At 37.1% G+C, this 23,033-nt stretch overlaps 1 protein-coding gene across 9 annotated transcripts in view; it reads left to right on the top strand.

Moving 5' to 3' along the window:
* DPYD (dihydropyrimidine dehydrogenase) overlaps positions 1–23,033 on the top strand; it is a 362,954-nt gene that overhangs the window by 244,316 nt on the left and 95,605 nt on the right. For all 9 annotated transcript variants that reach the window (XM_087733357.1, XM_087733360.1, XM_087733362.1 and 6 more), the window contains 2 exons: positions 2,669–2,737; positions 5,243–5,326. In XM_087733357.1, the coding sequence (XP_087589483.1) occupies positions 2,669–2,737; positions 5,243–5,326 (153 nt within the window). The remainder of the gene's footprint in view (positions 1–2,668; positions 2,738–5,242; positions 5,327–23,033) is intronic.

Here is a 23,033-nt window from a genome sequence, read left to right as displayed (position 1 = left end):
TGCTTTCAGTTATTGTTGTTATTGTAAACCCCTGCTTCTGTCAAAAGTATGTACTTAATTTTAAATGTGAATGCTAAAACTAATCAATATTAAATAAACATGTTGTCTTAATTAACAGCTCTTTGAAACATCACAGATCTTGTTCCTCCTCTTTTGTACACTCCCAGCAGAATTTTCAAATTTCATTAATAACACTTGACATAACCTAACTCAGCTACTTGTGAATATAGTCAGCCGCCCTTGTTGTCTTACAACTTTCCCTGCTGAAAAATTTGGTTTGTTTTAAAGCTGAATTGTGTAGATTTCTGATATACTTTGGATTGTGACTGCAACTGTGAAAATCCTTATCATGTTGTCAGTGTCTGAGTTGGGTGTTTTTGGGTTTTTTTTGCTTTAGTTAGTTTATAAAAAGTGTGAATTTGACAAGATACGGTTTCTAGCTAACTTCCAGTTAGTGCATATTTTAACTAGTTTCTTACTCTAAATTTTTCTCATGTATCCTTTCTTAAAACGATTTTTCACAATTTGTGTTTTTAAGAATATTAGAGTCTTTTAAAAGAGATTTATATTTATATCCAGAGTACTCAAATTATCTTGAATATTCAAATAGAACATAGAGCAAATTTTATTTCAAAAACATGTGACCTATAGAGCTATATAAGGTTTTTCACAATTGAAAAAAGTACGGTATAGGAGAGAGAGTTTTTTTCCTCTGTCAAGAGGGGAATAAAAGCATGGCCAATAATGGTTGTGTGCGTTTAATGAAAAGCTTGGTCTTATGTTTATGCCAGAGGTGCACACAAAGGGGCACCTGCAGGCAAGGCAGGCACTTCATCAAATGCTTTCCTTCTCAAAAGACTCCCATCTTGCAAACATCAGCCAGAAAGGCAGATGGGTAGGTAGTCTGCAGGTAGGTGGGTGGTAGATTGATAGGTAAAGATTCATCAGAGCAAAACAATGAAAATAATGGAAATGATGATGATGATAAGTGGTACTGGCCTTTTAAATGAATAGATTGTAACCTCACCCTGTCTAATTTTCTCCATAGCTGCCTTCTTTTTTAAAGTATATTCCCCTCCCTTCTAAAGATACTAAATATCTCATCCTTCTTACGGAGACAATTTGGGAGTTTACAGTTTCCAACAATTGTATGTATTGGATAATTTTTCTACACCACGCTTTTCAATATTTTGCTGTGTATGAATGAGTCATTAACCCTCAGCATTACGGGAAGGTTCAAGAGAAGTGTTAAACTGACTGGGAGTGACAGATTAAGCTCATCCCAGGTATTAATGCCAACAGTAAAACTTGTTTGGAAAGCAAAAAAGATTAAAACCAAATTTCATCCTGCCTGTGAATCAAACTTACATGTGAAACTTTCATACGTTTCGCATAAGAGGGCCAAATAAACAAGAGTGTGGCCAGATGTTTTTCTGTTTTCCTCTCCCGGCGTTTCCTTTGAACACAGCCTGAGCCGGTAGTGTGCTCATAAGTTCTGTGATTTCTTTTTCTGATTTAACTTTTTAGCTGCTGCAACATAGGTCTCTGTTGCTTTTTTCTTGCAAACCTCCTCCTTCTAAGAAGTCCTCCATGCAGGAGTTCCTGGGCTGAATTCTCTGCTGATCTCTACCATGAATGTATCAACTTCAGAGCTTCAGTGTCTGATGAGCTTTGATGGGTCCAGAACAAGTGATTTTGGTTTAGTCTCAAATAGAAATTAACATTGTTACTTGAACTGACTGGTGGAGTAGTTAACATTTGTTTAACAGTAAATAGCACTGTATTCAATGGGAAAAGTGTGTGTCTAGCTGCCCTCCCAGAAGAATCCTATTAGAACTTATTTTACCTAAAAACTTGAACCTGAGAAAGATATTAGAGGCAGCAGCAGCTACAGGCAGAACCTGGACCTGAAAGGTGCTCAGTGCAGTGAGGAGGAAAGGCAATACAGAGAAACAGCTCCTGGGGAACTGGGGCCACAGCCAGCGAATAGGAAATAAAATTTGTATTGTGGGAAAACAAAAGCCGGAATTTCCCCATGCCACTCTCCCAGTCCTCCCAGATTTTCCCCACATCCTACAAGTCTCCTCCCAGTTGCCTCTACACAAAACATTCCTGGCTGCCCGTCACTGTCCTTAACTTGCATAGTATGACATTCCGTGGGATGGGGTTTGGTGTATCCTGGCTTCCTGAAGTCAGCTGGAATATTGTGTTCATACACTGCCACATTAGACTGTAAACTCTTGCACTTACGTCTTACCTACCTCTAAAGAGCCCCAAGTACTTCTTTACTATAAATAGTAAATAACTCAATTCCTCTGACCTCAGAAACGAGTACGTTTGACAGTTTTCCTGGTGGGCTCTATGTCTAGGAGAGCCTTTGTTCTCGCTTTATCGCGTGACGAAGAGAATGCAAAGTCCTCTATGTGTTTGGCTAGACCTGCTGGTTTTCCTTAATGACTTAAAAAATAGGGATAAAATAGATGACTTTGCATACTATTTTTCATCCCCAGTGAAATATACAGCTATATTTCACTATACATGCTAATAGCATACAGCTGGTAGTTCCCATATGCAGGTAGTGGTAGTTAAAGTCTGGAGTCACAGTAAAGTACTATATTACAAAATCTGGTAACATGGCTCAAAATGCTTGCATATGTATTCTTTTCAGATTCTGATTGCCAGTATCATGTGCAGCTATAGCAAGGAGGACTGGACTGAACTTTCAAAAATGGCTGAGGTAATGGTTTCCTGAATGCATTTCTGCATCTTTTTTCATTCTCCTTAAAAACGAGAGCTGCAATAAGGAATTTCTTGAAAGAAATAGATTCAAAGCGAAAAATGAGAATTTAAAACATGTCCATTATGATTTGTTTGTTCTATGTTTTCATTAAAATGATGGAAATGTAAATTTAAAGGAAATCTGTTCCATAAAACTGGTCCCTTGGATTTTTAAGCAGTACCTGGAAAGCCTTTAGTCTTTGAATCTATATGCTTTTTATTTGCATTTTAAGCAAACTGTATATTATGACGGATGCCCTGATAAAATTTAATTCTACCTTTGAGAGCCTAACTTGATCTTACCTTGCCTACAGGCACACTAGTTTGACAGCACCAGAAGAAATTTTGAATATAAAACTCTTGAATATTTAAAGTATAAAAGGCTCATTTAATGCTATTCTAGTTTTAATACAGACTTTCAAAAATGATAGCAGAGAAAGCCAGCGTATGTAATACCAGTCAGCAAGCTTCCTATCGTATAAATCCAGACTTACACAAATGCAAACAGACTATGCACCTGAAATTTCAATTCAATTTGAAGGAAAAAAACTATTTTAATATGTGTACCTGTGTCCATAAGGAATAGTATAAGAAATACTTTCTTAAGACTGCAATAATTTCATTCAGAAAGGTGTCTATATCTGAATGTAATACAAAGTTGTTATTTTTAAATAAAAGTGGTTTTATTCCACATAAAGTATCTAGAGGAAATAAAAAACAGAGTTTCAGATCAACAAAAGAAGGTTTTAACAAATTTAAGCAAAGGAAAAAAATTAGCTTGTCATTATTGCTAGCATTATGTCAGATTTAAATGTTTTGTAAGTATTATATATATATTTTGGGTGTATGTTTTTATGTGTGGATATGGGTATGGATATTTTGAATTTGTGTTTTCATATGGCTGAACGTGTATGTTTGGATATTGTTATTTCTTTATTCACAGTGTCCTAAGCCCCCCTATGATGATGTGGGAAGAGTCGTCTTTATTTTCTTTGGACATTTTAAACCTATGAGGAAAAAAATCACTTTGGGGACTTAGGGAAGTGAAATTAAACATTATCAGTAATTGGCTGGGTGATCTTCAACACTAGTCCATTTTATACCTGTATTTACCTAATTGACCATGAAATCTTTTGTGGAATCCGTGCTTGACAGGAGCAGTACTGCTTTTAAACTGACTAAGATGAATGGCTTTATTGTGCCGTTTGCTCCTCTTTTTTAACCCAGTGGTACTGCTATCCACTGTAAGACAGATATTTCCAATCTGTGTTTGCATTTATGTTACCCCTTTAGAAAAAAGTAGTTATTTAAAGGCACTCAATAACGTGTAATGTATGTGATATAACTTTCTTCCGCAAAGTAGTTGTTAGTCTCCGCTCTGTGGAGGGCAGCACACTTGTTTGGAGCGCTCTGGAATCCATAGCTGAAGAGCAGTGATATTTAATGGCACGCGTAGGATCCTACCTAGAAGGTAATAGATGTGGCTTTCCAAAGAGCAGAAGCCCCGGAAGGTACCGCAGTGCCTCTCGGCAGGAGGACGACCTATTCATAGAAAAGGTCAGCTTGTCACGGAGGCCGACAGCACCAGCTTCAGTGCGGCATGGCTGGGCTTGCAGAGCTGGCCAGGACGTGGAGGATTCCTGAAAGTGATGGATGGCTTCTCCCCTGCTCACGCACTCGGAGAGCTGCTGAACCATGGCCACACAGCAGGCAAAGTTACTCCAGTTCAATAAGCAAAAACAAAATGCAAATGCAAAACAAAATACTAGTTACAGCCATGTGGAAGGCAACGGGAGAGAGCCTCATCTCAGGCTGGAGCAGTTCAGCAGGGAGGAAGAGGAGCATGTTTGTGTGCTGCCCTTGTACACCTCGGCTCCTTTGCCTTTTTTATTGTAGCTAATAGGGGGTGCTAAAGAGAAATTAGCATGAATAATATGTTTATATAGACTTTTTTTAATACTCGTTTGACTTCAGAGACAAAAATATTTAATGACAAAAGCTATGGTACAGTACAGGCACCTGCAGAAAATTTAAAGACTAAATTCATTAAAGCAGAAAGGAGAAATTTACTACTGAGTTACAGTTCTTCGGAGCACAGAAGCACCTGGGTAACATTGACTACCGAACCTTGCTCTCAGTGCTGCCCTAAGGCCCTGTAATTACATTTCATTTTTTAACATTTTCCAGAACCAACTCTTTATTGTGCTTGCCTCTCTTTAATTTATTTTTTACTTTAATTTCCTTTGTAATTTTGGGAAGCCACATCAGTTTTTGAAATTTTTCTCTGTAATGATCAACACATTTCTCTTTCAGGCTATCATAACCATAGCTTTCTCTCTTTAAAAAAAAAAAAAAAAATCAAATGTCTAAAGAAATCTGTTTAGCATGAACAGTAAGTGCTACAGGAAAGAGTACATTACTTGAAGTTAATTTTGCATCTTTTTTCCTTTTGCATGTTTCATAGGTTGCTGGTGCAGATGCACTGGAGTTAAATTTATCATGTCCTCATGGTATGGGGGAGAGAGGCATGGGCCTGGCCTGTGGGCAGGTAGGACTGCAACCGCAATCTCTTTTATGTCTCTTCAGCAATCCTGCACTACCACATTGATAGTTACACCTCGGGGGGAAGACTCAAGCAGCAGATTACTAGCTTGGGATTTTTAGGTTGAATGTGTTTAAATATTTAGTGCTGAAAGCAAAAAAAAAATTCGACAGAAGCTGAGAATATACAAAATGCTTAGTTTTGCTGAGAACAAAAATGCATTATGTATTTGACAAGGAACAAGATGAAAACAAATAATTTCAAAAAAGAGCTCGGGCAGAATTTGTTGGTTTTCATTTCAGTGCCCTGTAGATGTCTTTTAGATCACAACCTGGTAACTACTGCATATATCAATAATGATTTTGAAGGACATGAGATATACACACATTTCATTTCACAATTTTTAGCATATTAACCTAACTGTATTTTAGAATCATGAAACAGGGCTTACATTGTGGTAGTGCCACCTACAGTTAATGTCTTCTCTTAGAAGAGCTTCTGTTCTGTAACCTATAAATTTGATGCTTTATACAGTTTAGGTTGGAATTATCCATACCTGATGTCTCTGCCGTGTAGAAATCTGATGCAGAGTTTATCAGTACATCCTGTGACTTCAGTTGTTGTTTTGCCCATGGAGAGAAAACAAACATGCACAAAAGTAAATTCTCAGACTAATATCCTTTTGAAGTTTTCAGGCTTTTGCATGTTTTGGTCATGGTTTGAAGTTTGTTTTGGCTCTGAAACATGCCCCAAAGTGGTGAACTTGGAAGTCTCTGAAAAATCTTGGTTCACAATCTAACAGGAGAGATTTTCTAGAGTTTGACCATCAAAGTTTCAGAAGTTTGAAGCCTGCTTGATTTTCCATTGTGGTGGGTTGACCCTGGCTGGATGCCAGGTGCCCACCAAAGCCGCTCTATCACTCCTCTCCTCAGCTGGACAGGGGAGAGAAAATATAACAAAAGGCTTGCGGGTTGAGATAAGGACAGGGAGAGATCACTCACCAATTACCGTCACGGACAAAACAGACTCGACTTGGGGAAATTAGTTTATTACCAATCAAATCAGAGAAGGGTAATGAGAAAGAAAACCAAATCTTAATACACACCTCCCTTCTTCCCAGGCTTAACTTCACTCCTGATTTTCTCTACCCCCTCCCCACTGAGCAGCACAGGGGGATGGGGAATGGGGGTTGCAGTCAGTTCATCGCGTTGTCTCTGCCTCTCCTTTCTTCTCACACTCTTCCCCTGCTCCAGCATGGAGTCCCTCCCATGGGAGACAGTCCTCCACAAACTTCTCCAACATTAGTCCTTCCCACAGGCTACACCCACATTACTGCATTTTGGGGAGAGGGGAAAAAGAAGAGGAGGAAGATGCAGAGCAGGAAGCATGATTACATGCCCTAAAATCGACACATACTATTCAGCTATCCCCTTGGACAGGGCTAGTAGACATCTTAATTCATCCTCACTTCCTCAGTTAAACACAAAACTTTTAAGAACTGAGGTCTGGTTGGATAACTAAACCATTAACTTTCTAAAACTTTTAGTAGAGAGGCAATAGGAGCTGTAATCCTTTCAATGCAGGTGAAGCTTTATCATAGCAATGCTGTTAGGCACAGTGCATGGGATGTTTCATTATTTTCTGTGAATGAAATTATGTCAATCTGTTCCATGTTATAGATTATTATTTTTAATGAAAGTAGTCTGGATGCTTTTCATGGCCAGTGGTCATTTACCGAAGTTATGATTAAAAATGGGAGAAGAGAAAATTATAAAAACCCTCCAGAACTACACTAGCAAAATAGTAATAGCTGTTATTAATTTTTTTCCCCGAATTGCATTCAACAACAAAGAGCTGTAGTAGCCATTTTTATAAGTTTATGAGGCAATTCCCACCCTTCACTCTGCACAGTGTTAACTCAATTGTTTGGGTTGTCCCCACCTGAGATGGCAGCACGCTGTCGAAGGGTGCAGTTTGGTCAGGGAGAGCCCTGAAGGTTTCACACGGAAGTTGAAACAGGCTCCTTTCAAGCCTGTTTTGGGGGTTTTTTTTGCCTTTTTTTTTTTAAGGCATATGTTATTTCCAGCTTTCACTGGTTGAAATAATATATGCATGTGAAGTTGCTTAGATGTGTAGTCAGTAGGGAGCTGTCTGGCTACATGAGTTTTTACATATCTTTCAGCTATTGTAAAATCAGAGAACCAAATGCAAAATCCGAGCACTCAGGGCTATCGTGTGGATTTGTGACTCTCCTTGGAGGAGATCAGATCCATAAAGCAAGAAGAAGATTACATTATATATACATATATGTTTGTATAATAATAAAATTTCTCTCTTCCCCATACAATATGGATATTCTTTTGAATGTTTAATATATACTACTCTCGTTGAAATATATTCTTGTATTTTCTTAACTGTCTCACCAAAGTGAGAGCTTAGAAAAGAATCTACTTCTTTAGACAAATAAATGAAGAAAACAAGCCATCTTTAGAGGGCCAGATCCTAGGGCTTTTCCTCAGAGTTGGCTAAAATTACATTATAGTGGCTTTAAATGAAGTTTATCGAAGCAAAGGGTGAGGATAAACTGGATAAAATAATGATACATGCAAGGAGATTTATCAGTAGCCCTTCAGGGGCCTTCCACGTGTGGTGGCCCCTGGAGGCCCCATCATAAGACAGGAAAGTGCTAGGAAGTATTTTGGCTCTACTCATTTTTTTTTTTTTTTTTTTCCCCTCGGAGCTAAAGTCAAATAGGTCATACATTGGTGGTGTGGGGAAGAGAAGGCTCAGATATGCTCTGGAAGAAAAACACCACTCGATATCTAGAAGTCAGGCCATGAGGCTTTGAGAGACAGAGCAGCTTTTCTGGTTTCTTAAATCTTTTTGATAACATAATCCACGTCTTCATAGGAAAATTTTTTAGGGATTAGGTCCCTTTTCATGCCTAAGCACATTAAATCCTCAGGAAACTACAGAAAACACTGAGATGAAAAATAACGGCAGAAAAACATGTATATGTAGTTTTACTCTTTATAATGTCTAAAATGTTCTGCCTTTTTTGTTGTTGTTGTTTAAAAAAAAAAGGGAAAGGAAAGGTTAATTACACTGTCTACTTTTTCTCCTCATTTCAATTCCTGTGGTGTGCCTAAGGGTAAGTGTAGAAATCTGGGAACATCAGATTTGTTTTTTCTCTATCCTATTTTGTTATCTGCTCTCAAACACTTCCACTGTTTTATACGCACTGTAAATTTTAAAAATTCCAGATATATCCAAATTATATATATAAAGAATTGGTACTAAGAATGGCTGTTTGTTTTATACCGAATTACAGTTCTTAGCTTTTATTTGATTTTAATTCTAAGTCATTAGTGCAGACACTCTGGCGCCCAAACAGCATAGCTAGCCAGAGGGTAATATTAAGAGGCATCTGTATTGCTGCCAATAAGTTACTTAAAGCTGGTTCTGTATAAAATGTCAATTATATTTACTAATGCTCCCTAATCATAATAAAGTTAAGGTTTGTATTCTTTCATAACAACCTGCAACTGTATAAAAGTTGAATATCATTAAAAATCATAATAGAATTTCCATCATTAGGTTTAACAGCACTAATGCACAGATTTTCTTTGGATCACATAACGTAAGTGTACAAAACATTTAATAGTAAACATAAAGACAATGTGGTGAACAGCAGATTATTAAAAAATGACAGTATCGCTTTCCCACTATAGTTCATTACTGTAGTAATTATAGCATAAAATTATGAAAATAATAAATCAATCAAACATCTGAGATGGCAGCACTCACATTTCAATGTCTGACTTGTGGTGTTGTATTTGTGGTGCACTTTTTGTCTCTTCACTGGAAACTATGCAAAGATGTTTTAAGTTTTGGTTTTTTTTACTTATCCTTCTAAGAAGTGGCATTAAATATTCAGAACCATTACTGTGATGTGAAATCAACAAATTTAGGTGTTTGGCTTTTTGGTTTTGGTCCAAAAGCCAACAAGTCTCTCCAGCTGCTCTGGTAAGAATGAATAAATAGTTGAATTGAGTTGATAATCTGGGTTTTGTTTTGCATTCCTGCTAAATTTTGTGTCATTCTTTGTTGTTCAGATGAAACCCCAGGACTAGTAAGTGTAATATTCATGTACCTAGAATAAGACCGACTAGGATGAGTGATATCCAAAGCCTTCAAAAGTATCAGTGAGTCTCCTTGGCGTAATGAGGAGTGAAAAACAACAGAGGGAAGAAAAGAGCAGCCTACAGCTGCTTGAAAGGTAGTAACAAAGATGCTGGAAGAGTAGCTCCAAAGAGGGAAGGGTGATTCTCTGTAGTGTCAGATGACAAAGCAAGGGGCAACGGCCACAAATTGCAGGCTGAATGTTTTGGGTTGGGCATCAGGAAAAAAATTCACCAAGAAGGTGATGCACTACAGGAGCGTGTTGTCTGGTAGGGCCGTGTACTCTCCATCTCCGGAGTTTTCAGGGCTCGGGCAGGCAAAGCCATGGCCAGCCTCAACTGCTGTTGGTGCTAGTCCCACTCATTGCAGGAGCTTGGACTAGCTGCCCTCCAGAAGTCCATTCAGACAACCATTTCTGTGATTCTGTGGATTCATCCTGCTCAATTCCTATCCAAAAGTACTGCATTGTTTATACCAGAGATGGGAAATGAATAGTGCATAAAAGGAAGCACAAGGACTCAGCTGTTCACTTGGGGTGAGATGATTGGTATGATAGGGAGATCTCAAGTCAAAAGCAACACATCAGTTAAATTTCCAAAGCACAGAGGATGCTTCTATACTTAAAAAAAACCAAACAACAACAACAAACAAATCTCATATTCAAAGATCTCTGCCTAAGTGAAAGAACAGAGATTCTTTATGCTATAAGCAAATATTTTAAAAGTTAATAACATCCTGGCTTATAAATATTTCTCATTAATTAGTCATACCTTCTAACCTCCAAAATGTAAAAAAATCTTTGCCTATCTCAGCATTTAAGCTATAGGTTTGGGGGATTGTTTGCTTTTTTTAGTTTATATTGAAGGAGGCATGTATATGTCTCTTGTGAGCACTGAAATCCAGATCCTGGTGGTTTAACTATTCAGATCATATGTAAAATGAACTTGTTCTGTGGTTCTTCTCTTACCTTTATATTCATTTTACTTAAACTGTACTTGCTGCAGCCTCTGCTGCTGGCTGTGTTCATGTTTATTGCCTGCAATTAGGAGGCAAGTTTCATAAACGCCCACATTGCCTCATTCAGAAGAAGACAAATCTGTTAAAAACAAAAAGCAAAAAACCAAAAAGCCCTGGTTACTCTGAAAAGATGAGAACTGGCTGCATGGCACAATTAGATTTGCTCTGCTGTACCTTGGAAATAGGAAAGATGAGGCTGCTTTTTAATTGAAGTGCACAGCATAGCATGCTAATTCGCTCTTGCTCTGCCAGCAAGGAGCTTGAAGTATTTGAAATAAATGATGCCCCAAACAGAATTTGATTATATCTGTGTTCATGTGGCATTCTACTATCACCCTACAATAATATGCTGGTTAAGTATAATTTATTGAGTTCTGCAGGCAGAATTAGTTCTCTCTCTTCTCTTTTGTATCAGTTACTGCAACAAATTAATGCAAAGTACAGCAGGGTGGTGTTACACTGTGCTAGAGCAGCAGTGGGAACATTGCCACCCAAAAGCCAGTATAAACCAGTATAATCAAAGCGAGGTTTGTGTTGATGTTTGCGGTGGAGTTTCAGGATTTATATGCCTTGTTGTTCTCTTGCATTGGCCACTGTCATCCATTTTGGCTGGGATCTTAAGAAGATAAGTCTTAGCTGATCTCACTGTGTCTGTCAGTGCCCTCTGTTGCTTTGGGGCACGTTTCAACCAAATGACCTGTTTCGGTCATGTTTCTCAGAGTTGAAACTGTTTCAAAGGTACTGAATTTCTGTAACTTTCATAAAACTAGGCAGCGGGGTAGGGGAGAGAAATTGTCGGCCGCCCAAGCTGATGCATATGAACAGGAGCCTTAACAGTCCAGCTGAGGGAAAAGCTCAGGCAGACGCAGGAAATTCAATCACAAGGCGCAGACTCCTCAGAAACAAGGATTCCTTGGTTCAGGCGGTGACGGTGTTACTCTGATGTGCAGAGATGTGCTGCATTGGGTGTTGTTCCGCTGGGAGGGTATTTGGGATGTGCAGGGGGAAGGGGTGCTGCTGATGGCCACCTCCAACTCCTGCAAACATAAATCTAAGCACACTTTTTCGCAGGCCAGGAGATGTGTTTTGTGGGCTTACGTTCCTGGCTTCCACACTGATCGTGGCCACACAACATCCTTTATGATAGTTCAATTTTGTTGTTTTAACCTCTTTGGATGATTTTTGTCACCTTCCATGGTTTCATATGTGTCTCTTCCCTTTCTCTTTCCACTCCCGTCTCCTTTAAAACCCTCCTCATAAAGTAAATCCTTTGCTGAGTTGTTTTCAAAGTAACAATTGACTCATGAGCTCTTTCACTGGAAATCTGAACAGAAAATGCTTGTTAGCTATGTGGTCACTCCGGGGTTGGTGACATCACTCACCTTCCTCCAGTACCTGAGGATTCACTTCCTTTTCTGTTGCCCTCGCAGGATTCAGGTGTGATTAAATGTCATGATTTAAATGGATTTATTCCATGTCTTTAGTTCCATATGTCCTTTATGTGCTCATGTGTTCTATTTTTGGTACCATGTAAAAGGAGACAATACTTAATAATGAGGTACGACAGTTAATTGGTATTTTGTCTTAAGAATTCTGGTTTTCGTACACTCGAGAAGAAATGAATTAAGATGCAAAGTTTAATAAATTCATCATCAGAACACTATTCTGTAATTTTATATTGCGGTTTGACAACATTTAATCCACTGTTATTGCTTTGAAGGATTTTTAATGGAATTACGCAAAAGACAAAATGGAAAATAAAAAGCAATTATAAATAGGATGGCAATGTTAACAGCACTACCAACTTGCTGAAACTTTTTAATGACATGGTATGGCTGTTAATAAGGTTTTAAATACTGTTTATGTGTGGTGACTTTTTATTTATATATGGAAAGCATTCTCTACAGAATAGATTTTCTTAGAAAATATAAAAGTGATTCTGTTTCCTTGAAATTTATGAAGACATGAAAGTAAGTTGGGGATAACCTTATTTTCAGTCTCGCTATGATGGAAGTATTTCATCTGGAATTCACGTTATGGATTACACACGTCACAAAGAAGGTCAGTTTGGCCAAAATATCAGTGACCTGCCGCTGTTTAAAAAAGAAACAAAATGGTTTGGGCTGTTTTAATGACACTTCAGTAGCCTAACTATGATGGAGTATATAGCAAGTGCTTCCCAGAAAGAAAGAAAACCATGATTTTGTTTAAAACCAAATGGCAACCTGTACTTATTCTTGCAGTTCTATTTTAATGCACTGAGAAGCTTTCAGAAAAGGGAAATGTAGGAAACTCAGGCAAGCATATTTCTGTGGTCTACATGGTTAAATGTTTGGGTTAAATGTCCAGATCCTGTGCACTGCTTTGCCTTTGGATATGTGGTTGCAGCATAAGGTATTGCAGTTGTTCATAGTGATGAGGTATGGTAAACAGGCTTTATTGGAACGGAAGTGATCAGCAACAAGTATCTATGTGCAGGTAAAATAAAATATTTTAAGATTGTTCATCTTGGCGCACAATAAAAGTTAACTACGCGGTACACATTAATAGCTTTTTCTTTCTATGGTTTCAGTTTTATGCTACCGTTTGGTAAAGTTAATTAACAGTGTGTTAACTAGTTTCTTCACTGCCTACACAAGAATTTTCAGGACTAGGCTCATACTTTTAACTTTGCCTCACCTCCTAGTAAAGTTAGTGTGCTGGGAGGCTTGCTCTTTACAGTAGACCAAATCTGAATACAAGCCCGTATGATGAGCATTTTAGAACTGAGTGGGAAATCCTTCTCAGAGCATAGGTTTTAAATTCCTTAGTTTGGTGGTTTCAAAGGTTTATGGTTTCCTCGATTATTTGGTATTTTCTGCCTCTTTATTATAGGAAAGGACTGAGAGCTTGCCTGCCTGACCACAAGAAAAAGCTATTTGTAGCTGCAGCACTGATATATTCGAGTTCTATGCTTCCCTTTAAAATATTTCATGTATGACGTAAACCTAATCAAACCTTTATGCCTTCTAGCAGGTAACCTCTGCATGAACTAAAGAGCTGAAATATTGTTTAATCATGCTGCGTACCACTTCTTTACAGTGATATGAGAAGCATTATTTTGGTTAGCTAGAAACAACCAAGATAAAATATTTTGTTCTGTCAGGGGTAAAAAGGCATTTTTATTAGTCAACACTTTACATATACCAGTGCTGTTGATAAATAAATCTTTCCAGTTAGTGTCTCCAAGAAGTTTATAAAATGTAAATGCGCAGTTTCACATTTTTCACTTGCAATGTTTAGGCCCAGTTGGTATTGGAACAAATGATTTGCTAACTTGAATTGGCATTCTGTGCTTCACCCTTTCAGGCCAACTATTATTAACCTTTATTCTGACAACCAAATAAAATAATGGTTGTGTCTGACTCCTTTAATGTTGCATTAAAATCAATAGCTGTAAATAATGATTGCTACAGTTTTAACTGACCTATGTCAATGAAACATAGAGAGAGTTTTTCCTATCATATAACAATTTAAAAAAAGCCTTATAGTTAATTTTAAAAGTAGAAAGTTTTCTAACAGTGATGTTTCTTCTGGTTGCTTAGATTAACATTTTAAATTAAAAAAGAAAAAAACAAACAAATTTGGAATAAAGAAAAACGTTATGGTTTGACCACCTGTTTAGAGAGAGGGCTCAGTTTTCAAAATAAATTCAGTTGGTTTTGTTTTAGTGCTGGGGAGAAAACAACAAGCTTTTATGTGAACTGAAAAAGGGAGTAATTGCAAAGCTGACTAAAGACAGCCACAACCTTTCAAGTCTCAGTTGTGCTTGATCTTGACATCCCTCTTATCATTGCTCTAACTCCCAACACAAATCTATGTTTTGTACTTTTGTGTACCGGTCAATCAAAAATTTCCAGCTCATTTTTGACCTTGTCTTCCCGTTGGTTATCTTTTCTGTCATTAGGTGCTACATTATCAAAGAAGGGGTGTAGGAGTGCCGTGCTGCTAATAAGGTATCCAAAGTGGATCTCCCACACAGCACTTTGATAAATGTATTCTTAAGCCTGGATACTGACCTATTTTTTTTTTTTTAAATGTACTGTTAAGCATCGTTCATTTGTGCGGCTTCAGTAGTGTACTACAATCAGGAAATGCTGTAACAACTTCTTGTTCCCATTTTTTCATTTGGAATAGAGAGAGGTGATCAAAGGCTATTTGTCTTATGCTTTTAACATCTTTCAAAGGTTCTAGTTGTAGAGCTGGAGAAGGGAGAAATAGTGATTGTGATACCAAATGAGAGTAAGAAAGAAGAGGGAGATGGGAATCTGCTAAAATTGAAATTTATTAAGAAATTCTGATTCTGCCAAAACTTTTCATGAGTCCTTTAAGGTATATTTGATTAAACACTGTTAAATTTGATGTTCCATTTTTTAATGTGCACCAATTTTTTTTAAAGTTTTTCAAAGTAGCCTAACTGTGAGAAGTAGGAACCACAGTAGTGTTATAGTCTCACGTTGGATTTTCTCAATACCTGCTGTTATCTCTCCCAGTATAGACTGGGTCTCAGAGCTCTGGCTTCTCAGCTCAGCCATGACCACAGCCTGGACCTAATCCAGAGTGACTTTATTTTGTCCAGTGACACATTGGTATCACTGGAAAAAAGGAGAATCTCAATTAGGGTCCCCCAAGTGGAACCTGAAGCAACTGATCTGAAAAGCAGCTGATCAAATCATGACACCATGCTTGCAGCTTTACTTTAAAGTAATAAAGTCCTAGCATTTAAGAATGGAGCTAGATGGCAGGGGTTTTTTAGTTCTTGTAATTTCCCACTGAAAATTTAAAAAAAAAAAAAAAATTGAATCAAGGAGCCAGGCTCTTGCTTAGATTTTTACTTTGGCAAAAACACTATAAATTTTATATTTATATAAATATAAAGAAAATTAAATTAAAATAAACAATATAAAGTCTTTACAAGGTCTTCAAATGGTAATGTTTTTGCCTGAGTGAAAAGACTATAACAAAAAGAAAGAATGTAGTCTGTAAAAGCTAATGGGAATTTCCCAAGCTATACTTCTACATCTTAATCTGCAGTGTTTTGTAAGGAAAAGTGTGCTTGTTTCACTAGTAGTACGTGCTTAGTTATATAAGCCATATGATATCTCCTCTGTTTAAAAAAATTACAGTTTTTGTTCAAATTGTAAAGAGAACACTCATTATGTAGAAATAACATAAATGTCTTCATTTACCCAGTAGACTTCTTTTAAAAGATTTTTTAAAAGAAAGGAACATTTTAGAGCATGTAAGAAAGTAGAAAATAAGCATATCCTTGAATTAAACCAGTGAGCAATAGTCACAGTACATATTGTTGCTATGGCAGTGTAGTTAAATGGTAACTATGTGGACTTTGCTTAATTCTTCTCATATTAATCTCTGATCTTTTAGAAATTCTTCCCCAAAATAAACCCCTACAACCCCACTTCATTTTGAAACCTTTTGTTTCAAAGTGCAAGTTAATTAATAAAAGCTGAAGGCCTAAAGTGGAACAAAACATTTTGATCCTCCCAGAACAAAATATGAAATTATCCATTTATGGCTGTTTTTGAATTTTTATCCTGAATAGGATTTTCCTGTACCATTGTGTTGAAGATGTCTAATGAGATTTTGAAGTTGTTTTTGTTTTTTTTTTTGCTAAACTAGTGGAAAAAGCTTCCACTACCTTCGGTATACTTTGGATCTCATTCCAAAAGGCAGTACAGTATTGACTGAAAGAGAGTCCTGAATTCACATACTGTCCTTATCTCTAAAAGTTTTTTTTGTGGCATTGGTTTCACATCACATCATATCGTAGATTATAGCCACAAGGATATAAGCTATCATCCAGCAGCTACATTTTTGTGGGGCTGACCAGACTGACCCAAAGCCTCTGAAGTCATTTAGGCATTTTTTGAAATTTTTCCTAATATGTATAGATAGCTTCACATACAACTGTGAAAACTCTCATTCCTGCCTTAGGTTAAACTGCCTCATTTCTTTCTTTTTGACAGCTGCGGTCAATAGATGTTGACCAAAAGCTGTCAAATTTCCTGAGAAATGAGGAAGCATTTTTTACTCCAGATGAGAAGTAGAAAGTTATTCATCTTCTATCTTGGGAAACCCTTCCCTTAATTTGACAGGCTTTAAACAAATTGTTAGCTTTAATTAACTTTGAAATGGGACAAATGCACAACCTAAACTGCCCCTTTCTAGCATGTGAGAAGAGAGTAAAATTAACCATGAGATTTGGAAATGGTGTCTCTCTTGCTATTGTGATTGACTGCAATTCTGTATTGAGGTACTGTGGAAATTTTGGGTAGGTTTAGAGATAGACAGTTTTATGAAGGCAATGTTGGACATCTCATAGGAGGAGGCAGAAAAGATAGCTGTGGAAAAGATCAATAGTAATATAAAAAAAAAAAAAAAAAGAGGTGAATGCTTAAGATACTAATCTGCAATGCTTTAAGCTGAAATTCCGATACTTCTACTTTTTCTTCATGTTTGAATGAATAGCAAAAGAGTAGCTCTTCACACACAGAGAGAAATTTTTATTTCTTTTTTTTTTTTTTTTTAATTCTAATTTCCTAATGGATTTCTGGATCCATGTTTGATCTGGAAAAGAAATATGTGATAGACACATATAAAAAGCATTTAAACTAACAGCTTATCAGGCTAACAAGTCCTCAGAACACTTGTGGGATCTCTGTAAAAGATGCAGATCCAGACCTACACGTTGAGCCAGTGGAATGGATTGGATAGGTAAGGAGTCTATAGAAATGATCATTACTCACTTTCTAAAGCTGCTCCAAACGTATCCTGCCCCTGCCTGCCCGCGCTGCAGGTCGTGGCAGGTAGTGCCACTGTAATGTTTGCAAGGAAATGGCAGCATGGCCTGGAAGAAGGTCTACCTGTTGCATGGAGGTTATCTGCAGACGGTGAAAGATTCTTTTCTCCATTCCTAATTTTCAGATAAGGTGGCGTTTGAGTCCTCGTGGGCTCTCAGACAGCCAAGTGACTGAGGATAGGTTTAACTCTTCTCTTGTAGACTATTGTTGAATGAAACAGTAAAGTGAGAATAGTACATGAATTAAATTTAAAAGCCAAATCTTGCAAATTCTCATTTATAAAGTTTTTCTTAGGCTACATCATTCCTGAACATAAAAGCACTCCCTCCTTTTCCCATAGCTATCCATACTATTTCGGAAAATGTATCTACTATGCACAATGAGGAAGTTAACTGTAGAACATTTTTTCATATAAAAAAATTCCTCCAATGATAATAGATGTAAGGGTGCTACAAGATTTTTTTTCTGAAGAGAAATACCTATAAGAAAGCCCATGTCAGCTTCATGTGTGTTACATTAATACAAAGACAAAATAAGTCCTCTGTAACTTAGTATCAGTATTTAAAATTGCAAACACATTGACGTAGTGCATGATTTAGCCATGAAACTCATTAGCAAGAGATATATATGAGAATAGTTTTGTGGCCATCAGAGACTGGAGGTTTACGAGAAAGACTTACGCTTGCATTAAGTAAAGTATTTTAATTTCTGAAACTTTGTTGTTTAGGTCATTGTCGTCAGTGATAGATGAGATTTAAGGACTTTACATGCAAGGTCCTAATGGATCTTGCAACATTCTCTGTCCCATCCAGAACTTCCCATCATCACAGCCAGGGTAATGGACTTGCACAAATCATCAGCATGACCTGTAATGATAACTCCAGTAGACCTGTGTAAGAAAGCCTTCACACATCAGGATTCTGTCCAAGAAGAGTTATGCTTTTATACTTCCCACAACTGCAAACCATTATAGTAATTAGGGATGGACTGAAGATTGCATGGTATGGTCCATTTTCTCTAGCACTAATTAGACAAGATCAGCTAATGTGCCCTATTGAGTGGTAGCCTTCCTTTTGAAGTTCTTGGGGGAAATTCTGTAACAGGTTTATTTTTATGACATCGTTCAGACTGACGTTTGTATTCTTTATACATGCACACATACATATGTACAGACACTCACACATATGTGCTTCCCAAGGACTGTTTGCATAGTTAAGAAAAGCACGTTCGTTACCCTAAAGTAATTGCATTTCTATCTTTTGCATTATTCAAATACTCTGAAAAACTGATTCAATTCAAGTATTAAAAATATTTCTTTTGTTAATGTGGAAAGTATCTCATCATTTAAGGTATTCTGAAGAATCAAGTGCAGTTCTCTGCCAGACAAATCTTTTCAGATCCTTATGCAAATGACTTAGTAAAAACTGGGCACCAAAACAAGGTGAGTTTGAGGAGGTGCACCTCAGTCTGTCTGACTCTCCTCTCTGCATTTATTAAACAGGCATAATAGTACTTCCCTACCTCAGAGAGGTGTTCTGGATACAGTATAAAGATTGTGCAGTAACAGGATAGGGTAAAAATGAGGACCCTGCAAGAACACTGAAAATAGGTCAGAGTAAAAATTGCCAAAATTTCCAGAAATCTACAGCCAAACATTTCTGCGGTAATCTCTTCATGGTTTTGTTTCTTTCCATGAAACACAAGGAGAGGTGACCTACTCTATGCACAGCATTTTCACGCTCCTTTTTAAACATGCAGGATGTGTCTGCCTTGGGGGTGATAGGACGTGGGAGTCATCTCATTACCAATGCCAAACGCAATCAGTAGACAACTTGCTGCTTTAATTTCTGAGGACTTATTCTTATAGTTATGGTTGTAGTTAAGCTTATCATGTGATCATTTAGAAAAAAAGGTGAATAGTTGTTTTTCCTCTAGTATATCTACCCATTGGCAATGAGTAGTTAGGATTAAAAGCTCCATCTAGCCCAAGGCTATAATGAATATTCAGGAAAAATAATTCTGTACTGCTGCTTAGGGAAGTAAAAAGACAACCCCTGTAACATTCAAATCTCCTGTGCCTTTGGAATAAACAAGCAATATTTGATTAAGAACAGGAAGACAGAAGACACACTGATGTACGTCTCATACCAAAAGAGACTTTATATGGTATTAAATTACCAACAGATTCCTGTAGGTACAGTGCATGAATCAATATTATGTTTTAGCTGATGATATTTTCACCAAGCTTTTGTTTAGATGGTGTTTGTTTAAAAAAAAAAAAATACAGCAGATAAATGAAGTGTGCTACCAACGGATGTTACAGTCCATTGAAGCATTTGTTCCTTCTTCTGGATTGACACACAGAGCGAAATTATGCTACACATTCTGTAACAATCGCACTGTATCATCATTAATAAGAGAAGCAACAAACATAGTAATGTATGATAGAAGAGATAATTTATAGCAACATGGTAGACTTTGAACCAAAAGCATGAAAATCCTGTACTACATTAAGCAGAATAATATTTTAGTTCATATTGTTGATTTTGCGAATGTAAATGCCCAGCTGTTTTTACAGCTAATAACATTTTATGTATCAAGCCATTTAGAAAATATTTCTTAACTACACAGGCTTCATCAACCACTTTATCAATGATAAAAGCTGCAGGCACTTTCATAAAGTTGGAGTAAAAAAAGATATTTATGTTGTATTAACAGTGACAGGTATTTTTTTGTAATGTGATTTACAGGCCTCAAGATTCATTCTCTTACAAGTTATGTGCTCATCCTTGAATGTTTTATAAATCAAATCTCTGCTAAGAATCAGTAAATGAGATTTGTAAATTGGGGTCAATCTTTCAGAAATCCAAGTAGACGGGGGGCCCTGAATCAGCAAAATGAATTAGGCAAAATGAAGCCTGTACATAGCTTCTTTAACTAGTTTTTGGTACCAGGCTGCTTGCCTTGTTAAATTTGCCCCTGAGTTTAAAACTTTGCTGAAAATGATAAATTAATATTCTCACAAATCCTAAGTTTTTAACTGCATTTCAAACGGGGATAATTTCTTTAGTCAATGATTGCACTTAGAAGTGAATTCTCTATTTCTAATCACTTAAATCTTTCTCAAAAGTTGTGTTCTTGTGTGACCTCTGCAAATTGTTCTCAGTCCAAAGGCAAACTTCTACAGAGACATTGTACACTATCCACTGAACTTCCCCTGGATTCTATAAATGTAGTTCATTCATTTCATATGAAAATTAGCTGTCTAGTGACATGAATATCTTCTGTTTTCAACCATCTGATGACTTATAATGCATTTTTCCAAGTCCTCAGTGCAAATATAGTAGGAAATTATGAATTTTATAAACGAATTAATAACTTGATGATCTAAAGAATAAAATGTGATGTTACAGATAAAAACAGGTGGGGATATTATTCCTCTTTGAGAATATGTTGGTTGTCTGTAGAGCATAAAAGCTCTGGTGTTCTCATGCAGTGGCTTCATGGCGTTGAAATCGCTCTGGCAGCAGGGAAGCTCAGGCATGTAGTGGCTATGGCCACTGGACACTTGCGGTGTCACTTCAGTGAGGGGAGAGAGGACGGGCTCGGGTGGCTCACTGACGTTGGCCGCTGCACCAGGAGGAATCTGAGCAGGAGGGGGCTGGAGGCAGAGCAGAGGGAGGAGGTGGAGGAGGAGGCCGGGAGGGTGGATCAGCTGGATGCTCCAGTACAGCTCCACTGTAGCACTTGCACTGAAAAGGGAAATAGTGAGATCGGTCACGTGTGTGCATGTGTGTGTTTTGGGGGTGGCAAAAGGGTAAACAGTAATTTTTTTTAAGGTATCCAGCATTATCTTTATATGGTATTTAATTAACGAGAAAATGAATTAGATAAAAGATTACGGGGAAAATATCAGCTTTAGAAATACCTCTTTCAATCCAAAAATGTCAAATTTAATGGAAATTCTTATTTTTTGTATAAAATTTAACACCTTTCCAATTCCTATCAGTGACTGTCTCACTATGCAGTAAAACACTGTGTTAACTTTTTTTTTTCATTTTTTCCATGTTTCCTTGCTGAACATTCCTATTTTTTCCTTGGAATATTAAGTGAAGTAAAATCAAAGATTTCACCTCCTTCAGTTGAGTTTTCAAATTATTTTCCTATTAAGTTACCTGTGGTTTTGGTACCTATTAAGTTACCTGTGGTACCAAAAATGGTCAGGTTTCCAAGACTGATACAAGTGAGCCTTTCAAAAGGGCTTTGTCTAAACATGTGCTGTGCAATCTGATTTGTAAACTGTTCACTAGCTTGAGAAACTGAAGACCCTTCCATTGCATTCGTTGCATTAATCTTGCTGTGGGAGAAGCAGAACTGATGGAAAATGAAGGTGTTTACTTAATTTTGGAAAAAAAAAAGGTCAAATTATTATTTCTGAAGAAAGACATGCTAGTTAAATTGTCTTAGGTAGGATGGAAATGGGGCTTATATGAATGAAAGAGATCTCCCAATAAGTTGTTCAATGTGGATTAAAATAATTGTGTTTTTTTTAAAGTGTTAGTGTGTGTTGGAGTAAGAATTTTTATGGCAGCACTATAAGCACGACGAAGTCAGCATAATGAGTTATGTGGTGCCAACATCCTGAACATTATTACAAGGATTTCTAAGGAGAAGAATTAACATAAAGGATATACAATTCATGTCTTCTAGAGGGTCTCTCATTTCTGCGTTAGGCCTCAAGGAAATTCAAAACAGAAATGAAAGTCAAAGATGCAACTACTTTCATACTGCGAGTGCAGCATTCATACATATTTCATGGAAGCTGTATGGGCGGGGAGATCACCATTTTTATTGGAATAGCACAGCTAAGTCTCAGGGTTTTACTATTCATGTCAAGCACTGTGTACTTTTCAGGAACACAGGCTGTGGGGTTTTTTTGTTTGTATTTAACCATTGGTGTAAAAAGAAAAAAGAACAAGGGAATATTTCCTGTGTGTTCACTAGACTGACAACCTTGGTGTCCACTGGATTGTTTTAAACTAAACTTCATTTAGGCTCATCCCATTTTCAGTTGCTACATAGCAATGCAGCTCTCTGAGTTTTTACAAGATCCAAATGGGAGAAAATTATTCATATATGACAGACTTAATTATCTGAGAGAGTGATAAAGATTTAGTAAATGTAAATAATTGCTGCGGTACCAATTAGCCTACCCACAGGTTATACTTGTACTAAATCTTGTAATAGCACCATTCAAGTTTTAACCAGATCACGCACCATGTTCTACGTGCATCAGTATTGCAAATTGTAAGGTATTTGTTGAAGAGCGTTATCAATAGCCAACAGAAAAAAAACAACAGCCCATACCCTAAGAGTTATATTGAACAATAACGATTATATGTGCCAGATGCAGAATGTTAGTTCCACTGAGCTGTTTGCAATGGAAAGGATAGTTGATTGCTGTCTACATGAGACGTATTCCATAAGGGAAGTAAATGCTTGGAAATCGTGAAAAGCCAACAATTGAAGATTTCGATTTCTGGCTTTAACAGAGAAGATTTTGATCTTTCATTTACACGATGGCCATCCCAAGTTATTCTCTGAAGTCAGAGGAGAGTTCAGAAATGCTGAATTACATTCTGATAGCCCTGCAA

This window comes from Nipponia nippon, unplaced genomic scaffold (genome assembly GCF_047370975.1).
Source record: "Nipponia nippon isolate SJK-2023a ecotype South Korea unplaced genomic scaffold, ASM4737097v1 scaffold_5, whole genome shotgun sequence".
NCBI lineage: Eukaryota > Metazoa > Chordata > Aves > Pelecaniformes > Threskiornithidae > Nipponia > Nipponia nippon.
The sequence above is the reverse complement of the archived record's forward strand: the minus strand, read 5'-3'. Positions and strand labels throughout refer to the sequence as shown.